Source organism: Stigmatopora nigra, chromosome 13, assembly GCF_051989575.1.
Source record: "Stigmatopora nigra isolate UIUO_SnigA chromosome 13, RoL_Snig_1.1, whole genome shotgun sequence".
Classification (NCBI taxonomy): Eukaryota; Metazoa; Chordata; class Actinopteri; order Syngnathiformes; family Syngnathidae; genus Stigmatopora; species Stigmatopora nigra.
In genome coordinates this window covers 9,165,674-9,176,496 of record NC_135520.1, presented here as the reverse complement: position 1 = coordinate 9,176,496, position 10,823 = coordinate 9,165,674, and the positions used below count along the sequence as shown (strand labels likewise).

Genomic DNA, 10,823 nt, shown 5'->3' with positions numbered 1-10,823 from the left:
AGATCAGATGTACCGCCAAATATTCTTCTATGGCGGGTTTAACTGATCGAATTATTAGCCAATCAAATTAATATTACGTTTTGGCCAACCCTCGCTTCAGCCAATCAGTATCGAGTTCTTTGGCAGCAGCGTTGTCTCCAAGCACTGTGCGTTCTTTGTGTTGACATCTGCGGGGGATTGCGAGGTAATTTTCATATTAATCATCATCCATAAATATATTTAATCATCAAATTGCTTTTTATGATGTACCTAACATATTTCCGCCACATGATCGCGGGTGATCTCTTTGGGGGGCGGGCGATCGCCCCCTTTTTACGTGACTGCTAGCCGGTCTCATTGTTAGCAGCTAGTGTAGCCTGGTCATATTTTGCAAGACGGGAATGTCATATTAATAAGATCTGCTGGATCTATCACAATTCAGTTAATTTCACTAAAACCTGGTATTGTTATGAATGTAGCCTTGAGTTAATTTTGAAGATCGGGAGCTAAATTAGTCTACTAAATGCGATTATTGTAGTCATTGCTAGCGTTGTGTCCACAAAAGAAGGCAATGATGAATCAAAAATGCCCATAAACTATAAAACAATGATTTCTACTTATTTTTTTTATCCAAGCCGAATTTTTGATTGTTTTGCTAAAGGCCACTTTTGTTGGTGATCCTGATTATTCTGGTTCTGTCTTCATCTCTTCAGCGTTTGAATGGATATAACCAGGTGCACGGAGAAATGGGTAAAACAAGACCAAATTATTGTATCACAGAGCATCCATTTTGATCATAAACCATGACATCCACGCACGAATCACGCCACTTAATCCATCAAGATTTTTATGTGTTTGGTGGCACTGGGTGCTGGTAATACGCATGTTATAACACACTAAACAGGGAATTAGCTTTCGATGACGCCAATAGATGTCCAATCTACACAATATGGGAAAGGTGGAAGTGAATGATCACAATTCTCTGCCAATGACGGTGATGGACGTTCAACCTACTTGGATCTGTTAAAAAATAAGATGTTTATTGCTGTCAGTGGCCACCAATGAGTTGACTGCACTACTAGATGCATTAATTCACAAACAAGATATTTTTTTGTTGTTGTTTGCAGTAGATCACAGTCACAAGTTATCATTTTTAGTTTATAGTAAAGTGAACCTTCACCAACAACCCAAAATCTTCTTAGTATATAAACAACCCTAAAATGTTTGATAATAGGCAGTTTAAACCTTGACCCCTTTGATAAAAAATGCACCATGATTTTAGTTATATCTGTTTTTAATCATTTTTTAAAGAAAATATGTCAATTTTTGGTAGAAAGATAATACTAGTAACTCTTTGCTCGCCATTGACAGCAACTGATTTCATTTAAAGTGGGAGAACTAGCTTTGAATTGTCACATTTCACTGACTGTCATTTATTCAATGTATTATTTGTTTTTGCATCAACTTGGACACGCCATTTTGCAAAATTTACCACTGGCAAGGATTCACTGTGCTACCATTTTGATGCATTCAACATGGCGAATGAAGCATTTTGTACCTCGGTTGATCTTTTGTGCCCTCAACAGGAGAGGCCTCCAACATCTTCCATCATGTTGTCAAGTAAGAAGGCAGATGCCGGGTCCTCGTCTTCATCCTCGTCATCCTCGGCGGGCGCGGCGGGAGGCGGGGACAGGACGCAGAGCGCTGACGGCCCGACGGCCGCTTCGGTCTCAACCGCGGGACCTGCGGACGTCAAGAAGAAGGAGAGGTCGTCCCCGAGCGGTGAGTCGGCGGGAGCCCCTCTGCCTCATCAGGGAGGCGGAGGAGGCCCCGGCGTGCTTGATCCGGACTCGGCCGAAGTCCGCCGGACCAGCCGGCGTAAGCGGCAAAAGGTAAACATTATAGAATTTCGGCGTTGGCGAAAGTCCGTTGAAAAATGTGTCCGTGTGGTCTTGGAGAAATGCAGGTTTTAATGTTGCTTTTATTGTGCTTACTGTTGCAGGTGGAGTACCGCGAGATGGACGAGAGCCTGGCCAATCTGTCTGAGGACGAATATTACTCCGAGGAGGAGCGCAACGCCAAGGCGGAGAAAGAACGCAAGCAGGTCATCCCGCCACCCGCCCCTCCGCCGGAAGAGGAGAACGATAGTGAACCCGAGGAACCGTCTGGTGAGTCTTGCCTTCGTCTGGAAGGACTGCCAGGTGATGGACAAAAAAGTACTTGTTTTGTTGTAGTGCCCTTTGGTCAATCCAGACATTTGACAGACTATGTTCGTAATCAGGTGTGGAAGGCGCTGCTTTTCAGAGTCGTCTCCCCCACGACCGCATGACATCCCAAGAAGCTGCTTGCTTCCCTGACATCATTAGCGGCCCCCAGCAGACCCAAAAGGTCTTCCTATACATCCGTAACCGCACAGTAAGTGTGCCTAACTCCACTTGGCCTACTCTTCAAAAAATACAAATCTATAGTCATACTTATGGTGTTTTTTTCTGTTTAATCCCCTTTTAGCTCCAACTGTGGCTGGACAACCCCAAAATCCAGCTGACTTTTGAGATCACCGCACAGCAACTCGAAGCTCCATACAATAGTAAGAAGAATAATGGAATGCCTTTCTTTTTTGCTTCATTTCAACTTCTTTGTATACTTTCAGGTGACGCCGTGTTGGTCCATAGAATACACAGCTACCTGGAACGACACGGGCTTATCAACTTTGGAATTTACAAAAGGGTCAAGACTTTACCAAGTGAGTTCACATAATAGACTAACAATGTGATGACATTCCATTTAAAGGGACATGCACCACCTATTAAGAAGAATCTTTTTGATAAAAGCGAAGGAAAAGTTCAATATTATTGAATACATGAATGTATTTGATGCAGGAATAGAGACGGTCCCCTAAAAAAATCAAACAAAAATTCACATCATCCAGTCTCAAATGTTTGTGTTCATTTGCAATCTTTGAAAATACATCTGATTGAATTTCAGCCAAGAAAACAGGAAAGGTGATCGTGATTGGCGGAGGGGTTTCAGGCTTGGCCGCAGCCCGCCAGCTACAGAGCTTCGGAATGGACGTCACAGTATTAGAAGCCAGGGTGTGTAAACTGTACAATTCTCATTTGGGTCTTAAATTTCATATTTTTGTGTCTCACTGTTGGAATTTTCTCTTTTAAGGACCGCGTTGGCGGCAGGGTGGCCACATTTAGGAAAGGCAACTACGTCGCCGATCTCGGCGCCATGGTGGTGACGGGCCTGGGTATGATTGAGTCACCCGTTTTACTTCAAAATGTGATAAGGGGCGCTGCTGTTTATAAATATTGCACTTTATTTGGTCTGTGTTTAAATAGGAGGGAATCCCATGGCAGTTGTCAGTAAGCAGGTTAACATGGAGTTGGCTAAGATTAAACAGAAGTGTCCCCTATATGAAGCCAATGGACAAGCTGTGAGTATGACCAGCTTTAATGTAAGAAGCAGATCATGGAATTGCAAAACTATGTTTAAATTCAATTCATTTTTTACTTCATTTTACGTATACATATATATCTTTTTAAAATTCCACCTAATATGTTCTCTCTTTTTCCTTCCCTCCTGTTTGGGCACCTGCTGAACAACTTAAGGGTGAACGATGCACTAGTGTATGTATTGGTTTACTTATATCATCTTCTGTTATACTAAATATGAAATATTAAGGAACACACTTTCCCTTCTCACTTTGGTGGGGGTCTCCTTTTTTTTGAGTAGTCTAAGCTATTTATTATTGTACATTTTTGACAATAGATAAAAGGATATAATTGCAACAAATGAGAAATATTTCAAGATAACTACAAAATTGAACATAGCCTTAATTAAGTAACACTAATGAATCCCTCAGAAGTTAGGGTACCTTTATTTAGAAGATAAACCAATTGTGTGAAAATATTAATAGTCAAATGACTTACATTTTATCGAAATTGAATATCTTATTATAAATACCTTGTTGGCCAATTTGATAGATGTTTCTTTTTGCATTTCCAGGTGCCCAAAGAGAAAGATGAGATGGTGGAGCAGGAATTTAACAGATTGCTGGAGGCCACCTCCTTCCTCAGCCATCAGCTGGACTTTAATTTCCTCAATAATAAGCCCGTCTCTTTGGGACAGGCACTAGAAGTGGTTATACAGTGAGTACTCTACTCAACACTAAGTAACATTAGCAAGAATACATTCTATACTTCTGGACATCACCTAACAACGTTCATTGGTTTAGACTGCAGGAAAAACATGTTAAGGATGAGCAGATAGAACACTGGAATAAAATTGTGAAGACACAAGAAGAGCTGCGAGATCTTCTTAATAAGGTAAGGAACTTCACAAACTCCAAAAAAAAAAATGATTCTATGCAATGCTGACCTTTTTTTTTCCCCTCCATCCAAGATGGTGTCCACCAAGGAGCGAGTAAAGGAGCTTCACCAACAATTCAAAGAAGCCAGCGACGTCAAACCTCCTCGAGATATTACTGCCGAGTTCCTGGTGAAGAGTAAACATAGAGACCTGACGTCACTCTGCAAAGTGAGTTCACAGACACACACAGACACACACACACATTATACACACTTGTTAGGCATGCACCCGTGGGAATTTTTGTCCCGGCGACGCCGACAGATTCTCCAGCGACACGGAAACTCGAGATGTCTGCACCGAGGCTTCAATTATGACGTTCCCCCACTTGCGTTACAGAAGGAAACTCTTTCCAAACGGGCCGCTGTGGCTTTACATGACACGCCGCCTGTCCACATTGGACATATCCGCTGCTACTTTGAGACACAATTAGATTTCCTCACGGTCATAATTGGTAGCAAGGGATCATTTTAATGCAACGCTATCTTAGTAAAGCAGACAGGCTATGTTTAAGTGGTTTAATGCCTGAGAGAGAGAGAGATGTATTATTAGCATGTTGCGTCTTGTGCAGGAATATGACGAGTTGCAGGAGCAACAGGGAAAACTGGAGGAGAAACTTCAGGAGCTTGAGGCCAACCCACCCAGGTGAGCAATTTAAACAACACTTCTTCAAAAGTGTATTGTTTTTGCCCCCTTTTTTTAATTTTCATATTCCTTTTTGCATCCACAGTGACGTCTACCTGTCCTCCAGAGACCGCCAGATACTTGACTGGCACTTTGCCAATTTAGAGTTTGCCAATGCCACTCCCCTTTCCACCCTCTCCCTCAAACACTGGGATCAGGTAAGGGCTTTTAAATGGGGGAAAACGTACGCTGCTCGGCTCACTAGTGACATCTGTCCACAGGATGACGACTTTGAGTTCACTGGCAGCCACTTGACCGTGAGAAACGGTTACTCGTGCGTGCCAGTGGCTCTGGCGGAGGGATTGGACATCAAACTCAACACAGCGGTGCGGCAAGTTCGCTATACGGCTTCCGGTGAGTGGCTTTCATCCCAATTGCAAAGCCTCGGCGGGGTTTGTTGACTGATTTTTCTTTCTCTTTTTTTTTTCCTCCTCTAGGCTGCGAGGTCATCGCCGTCAACACGCGCTCGGCCACACAGACGTTCATCTACAAGTGCGACGCCGTCCTGTGCACCCTGCCGCTCGGCGTGCTCAAGCAGCAGCCGCCCGCTGTGCAGTTTGTGCCGCCGCTGCCCGAGTGGAAGACTTCCGCCATACAGAGGATGGGCTTTGGGAATCTCAACAAGGTGAGTGGGAGGAGCTTGGATTGCCTTCGTCTTCCGCAGTGACATTGGTGTGTTGACCTCGACTATGTGGCCTTGCCTTGAAATGCTTGTTTTGCTGCAATGTGTTGCAAAGCCTGATGTGGTCAGCAGATGGAGCTCACACGGAAGGTCTCGTAGGAAATACTTGCATATTTTCCTGAGAGTTCTTTTTTCTTTGCAAGGTGGTGTTGTGTTTCGACCGCGTGTTCTGGGACCCTAGCGTCAACCTGTTTGGTCACGTGGGATCCACCACGGCTAGTCGGGGCGAGCTCTTCCTCTTCTGGAACCTCTACAAAGGTGACTAGCTAGTTGTCCGTTGGTGGTGTCAGACGTCCGATCGCTTTTTATCCCAAGGAACCAATAAGTCTGACTCATTCTCCTTCAGCTCCTATCCTGCTTGCTCTGATGGCTGGCGAGGCGGCCGGCATCATGGAGAACATCAGCGACGACGTCATCGTGGGACGCTGCCTGGCCATCCTCAAGGGGATCTTTGGGAGCAGTGCTGTGCCTCAGGTTCGCCAATTTAGGCCCGCTGCATATAAAGAACATATTCATGACCCTGTTCACCCCTGCCACAGCCCAAGGAGACGGTGGTGACACGTTGGCGAGCTGACCCGTGGGCACGGGGGTCCTATTCGTACGTGGCGGCCGGCTCTTCGGGGAACGACTATGATCTGATGGCTCAACCCATCACGCCGGGTCCCGCCATCCCAGGAGCCTCGCAGGTGAGGACATAAGACAAAACAAAAAAATCTGACGGCGCCATGTCACTTACCCTGAATCGTCTTTTTCAGCCTGTACCTCGACTCTTCTTCGCCGGGGAGCACACCATACGAAATTACCCGGCCACCGTGCACGGCGCCCTCCTCAGCGGCCTTCGAGAAGCCGGACGCATCGCCGACCAGTTCCTGGGCGCCATGTACACTTTGCCCAGGCAGGCCACGCCCACCGTCGCCAGCAATCCGCCTCAGGCTCAGCCCGCCACAGCAACAGTCTGAAAGTGAAAGTGAAAACTTTTCCCGCTGCGATATTCCTTAAGACTTTAAGGGGAATACGTGGTTTTATTTGTGAAGCGTGGACTTAGTTCATCTATTCATATGTCCGAGTCTGCCAGAAGGAAGTCTTCACACTAAAAATGCCATTCAACTGTAGCCGGACATGTTCTCAGTGAAGTTGCAGAGTGTAGTATAGTTTGTATGAAAAAGATTTATTCAAATTGTTCTTGGCATTGATGTATTTCAACCCTGCCATTACTTTTTTTTTTTAATTATTGTTTTCTTATTAAAAAAATGAAACCTCAACTTGAAGTTGTCTTTCAATATAATTGCTATAAGTAAATGACATTTTAATATATTGGCCGTGAAAACCTATACAACTTATATATACTATTCACATAATTGTATTTAGAAAAGAATGAAAAATAAACCAAAATTAGACTAGTCAGATGCAATCACCCTTTCTTGCATTCATTATTATTTTGACATTTCTGCAGTACGAGGGTCTTAAACATTTTTCTTGTAAATACAAGCAACATACAGAAAAAATAAACTATTTCCACAACCCAAAACAAAGATAACTATGTGCCTCAGGGTAAAAAAAATAGAAATTCTAAATGCATGTACGTCACTTACTAGCAGCAAAATAAATCAACTATTAATCACACTGTATTAAGAGAACAACAGCCAGTAAAAATACCATAAAACTCACATTTGTTCTACTTCCAGGAGGAACTTTCAGTTCCCCACATTGCAATTTGATTAACAGACATTTGGCGAGCACATACGATTTGGTGCCAACTAGTTAAGATAATTGTGGGGAGAACAGGGTTGGTTGTCAAACTCAACAATCAGAAATCCAATCAGATTTGCCATCTACAACCGTCAATTGCAGCCATACTTTTCCTCACCTTTTTATTAGAAACGAAATGCAACCCTGGCACAAGACGTCAAATAACCAACCGTGTGCAGTCTACCGTAATCATCACCATAAAACGTCTAAAACGAGCAACCGGTAGCGGAATTAAAAAGAACACCTGCATTTGCAACAAGTAAAGCGCTGACTTTTTGCATTCCACGATGGAAAAGCTGCCAGTGAAAGCGAAAAGAAAGCAACATTAAAAGCAGACATTTGCACCCAGTCAGCGTGTTACAAACGTGTTGCTTTTTATTTTTTATTAGAATACATATGGTCTGCTGTACAGTTGGCAGCTTACCTACATGCCACATGAGAGTTAAAACATGCACAATGGATTAAATCTAAAAGGTGAACAAACAAACAAACCAACAACAACAACAAAAGTCACAAGCAGCCTCCTCCCCCCCACACTTTGGCGGCTTATGCATAGTCATAAAAGCCTTTTTTTTTATTGCGATTACATGATTAAGTCTGCACGCGACGTAATATTACACAAAAAAGCATCACAAACCCCCTGTCGGTTTGATAGTACGGTCAAAAAAAATTCCCATTTGTGTGCAAGCTTCTTTCTTTGGCACAACAAACAGCAAAAGACGCACAAATGCACCAAATATGACGGATGTGTTGGAAATGTACTTTAACACGCAAACTCTCCAGGAGTGTATCATAACACAAAATATACATTTATATATTTTGTTCTTAAAACCAAAATGGACAAATATATTCCAATAATATGGCCCACTTTACAAAATTACATTTTTTTTACTTTAAATAAAATCTATCAGCTTCCAAAAATAAGACATCCTTTACTTTTGCTTCTAACAAAGTCATAAAATGTTCCCCTATGTTTTCCCATTGTCCAGGTTTTCTGTGGACTTTGTTGTCAATAAATTATCATTTAATTCTACTTGCCATGTGTGTCTGTCTCCTCATTGGCTAAATTTTTCTGCTGTTGTAGTTTCGACTCCCTGCTACCTCTTACCATCTGGGGGAGTTGTAACATATATATTTATATATAGTATTGTTCTTAAAACCAAAATGGACAAATATATTTCAATAATATGGCCCACTTTACAAAATTACATTTTTTTAAACTTTAAATAAAATCTATCAGCTTCCAAAAATAAGACATCCTTTCCTTTTACTTCTAACAAAGTCATAAAATGTTGATCCAGCTGGAAAGCGAACATTGCGGAATGATTTTGGCACAGGATAAAAAATAGAACTCACTTTCCTCGTGCCAAAGGAAAAGACGGGAGCACAAAGCAGGTTTTTACCAGCCAAAAAAAAGTTAAAAAATACAGAAACAGAAGGGATAATCCATAGCAGATCTTAAAGTTAAGTGCTGGTTAAATGCAGATTACAGTTTACCCAATAACACCGAGAGCTGGCAGCTAAACGACAATAGGAAGGATGGAAAATAACTATTTATGTAAAGACTTATCTGAGTTCGGAGGGTTGGAAAAGTCACAAATGACATTTTGATGGACAACAGACTCATTTGATTGGAAGTCCAAAATTCAAGTTTGCGTACGTTACGTACTGACAGTACATTAAAAGTTGGTCACGGCATGTTGGGATTGTTTTTGGGGTATGAAAGTAAGACGGGGATCAATACGTGGCGAATGAAAGTCTTTCAATGGAATTTTTTCGTGAGTTGAATCTTGATTATTAACATTTTTAAAAAAAACGAGTGTTATGATCTTGAAATTAGTTCCATTAAAGTTGAGAATAAGAGAATGAAGTTAGGCAGGGTGAAACAGTACGTCACCAGGTTGCCATTTAAAGAAACCCTTGAGCGATGTCACAATCCACATCCCCCCAAAATTCATTTAACATTCATGTCAGCACATTAACGGCAACGCTAATGAAAACGGACACACTGATCTATTGGAAGCCCAACGTGCTACCACATTTAGACGGACGGCTCGGAGTCAGATGAGATCAAAAAGACAAGATTAGACATGGCCGACAACTTTAACCTTTTATAAGGCTGTTTGTCAGTATCCAGTGACGGCTTCTTGTTCCCTTGGAAACCCTTGGCATGTGCACCCACTCCAATTCCTATCTAAAACTATTATTTTTTTCGCATCGGAAGCTGCACTCTAGTGCAAGGATCAGATAATCGGTCATTGTATTTGCCCTCAAAAAATGGAGTGAAGTTTTCTAGCAGTATTTTTCTACACCATTGCTGTATCCAGTAATTGTATTCATAGCAGCAATGTTGCATAAATGCTCGAGTTAAAGCACATTTTGTGTTTTGTCAATAAATTCATGAAGCAAATTTGAGGAAATGCTAAAGGATGTCGCTTACATGCACACATCGGCCATAAATAAGTCAAGACATGGAACTTTGTTCTTAAAAAAAAAACAACAACATTATTTTCAACTGGTGTCATTCCAAACTAAAAATGTCACTTGAACTCAAAACCTAGCCAGCGTGCGAATTGAATTCCAGCTTCGCGCATCCGATTGAAAATCCCGGTCACCGATAATGTGCAAAAAGTACTGTTTGCACGACGACGGTTTTACAAGAAAATAAAGCACCATAAGAAATATAGTACTGAAGCTGATTAATAACAAAATATATTATTTCCCCCTACATGTGCATTGCATTGGATTGCGGAAGCAGAAACGATAACGCAACAGGAAGCCAATGACAGTTCACCACTGAGCACGAAAAAAAACAAAAAAAACCCTGTGGGAAAGAATTGGGGAACCATTTTTTAGGAGAAATGTTTGTGCAAAAACGTGTGAAATGCTACCAAACATGCTAAGACGGTCTCATAGGGAAAATGGATGGCCCTCTCCCACCCCTACTTGTGCGGAACTGAGTAATTTGCTTCCTGTTTTTTTTTTTTTTTGGTCGCGCTGAAAGTGTCAGCATCCTTTGTCAAGGGAATCAACATGACGCAGCAGTTTCTGGTGAGATGAAGCGATACGCTCCCCTGGTGGGAGCCTCTTCTTTGTCACGTCTAGAAGCCAAGTATAGAATACATCCAAACAAGCAGAAGAGGAAGAGATGTTTACGTTTTGACGTGCATTCAAGGTCACAGTTAAGGTTTTTTTTTTTTTTAGGATGGGAGGGGCTTTGTCTTCTTTTTTTTCCTTTTTTTTAAACATAGCTGTGGTTGTTTTTTCCTGTCTTTGCTTGTTCAAAAAAAGCTGCAGTGAGCTGGAGATGATGATGCTTGATTCCTACTAAGGCATCTGTAGGAGAAAAAAAAAGATA

At 42.1% G+C, this 10,823-nt stretch overlaps 2 protein-coding genes across 10 annotated transcripts in view; one reads left to right on the top strand and one right to left on the bottom strand.

Moving 5' to 3' along the window:
• Nucleotides 1-113: 113 nt before the first annotated feature.
• kdm1a (lysine (K)-specific demethylase 1a) lies at nucleotides 114-6,978 on the top strand. Of its 8 annotated transcripts, none has more exons than XM_077731094.1 (22): nucleotides 114-184; nucleotides 693-729; nucleotides 1,566-1,871; nucleotides 1,982-2,147; nucleotides 2,261-2,394; nucleotides 2,488-2,566; nucleotides 2,630-2,722; nucleotides 2,965-3,071; nucleotides 3,151-3,232; nucleotides 3,324-3,418; nucleotides 3,594-3,611; nucleotides 3,991-4,133; nucleotides 4,220-4,310; nucleotides 4,387-4,521; nucleotides 4,922-4,995; nucleotides 5,081-5,192; nucleotides 5,256-5,388; nucleotides 5,472-5,659; nucleotides 5,860-5,974; nucleotides 6,063-6,190; nucleotides 6,256-6,402; nucleotides 6,472-6,978. In XM_077731094.1, the coding sequence occupies exons 2-22, from the start codon at nucleotides 700-702 to the stop codon at nucleotides 6,673-6,675; spliced, it is 2,580 nt and encodes an 859-aa protein (XP_077587220.1). In that variant the 5' UTR covers nucleotides 114-184; nucleotides 693-699; the 3' UTR covers nucleotides 6,676-6,978. The 8 variants fall into 8 exon arrangements, with proteins under 8 accessions (XP_077587220.1, XP_077587217.1, XP_077587219.1 ...); XM_077731091.1 differs by having other exon boundaries at nucleotides 1,982-2,180; XM_077731093.1 differs by having other exon boundaries at nucleotides 1,979-2,147.
• Nucleotides 6,979-7,814: 836 nt separating this feature from the next.
• Nucleotides 7,815-10,823, bottom strand: part of luzp1 (leucine zipper protein 1) — a 30,854-nt gene continuing 27,845 nt past the window's right edge. For both annotated transcript variants that reach the window (XM_077731088.1, XM_077731087.1), the window contains one exon: nucleotides 7,815-10,801. The gene's annotated coding sequence lies outside the window, so the exon portion shown is untranslated. The remainder of the gene's footprint in view (nucleotides 10,802-10,823) is intronic.

Excerpts from the sequence above, each read along its gene's own strand:
- kdm1a (XM_077731089.1), top strand. The coding sequence starts at position 700 with ATGGATATAACCAGGTGCACGGAGAAATGG. Across the intron at positions 2,567-2,629 it reads ACTCGAAGCTCCATACAATA|GTGACGCCGTGTTGGTCCAT; the intron begins GTAAGAAGAATA and ends GTATACTTTCAG. Across the intron at positions 3,233-3,323 it reads CATGGTGGTGACGGGCCTGG|GAGGGAATCCCATGGCAGTT; the intron begins GTATGATTGAGT and ends GTGTTTAAATAG.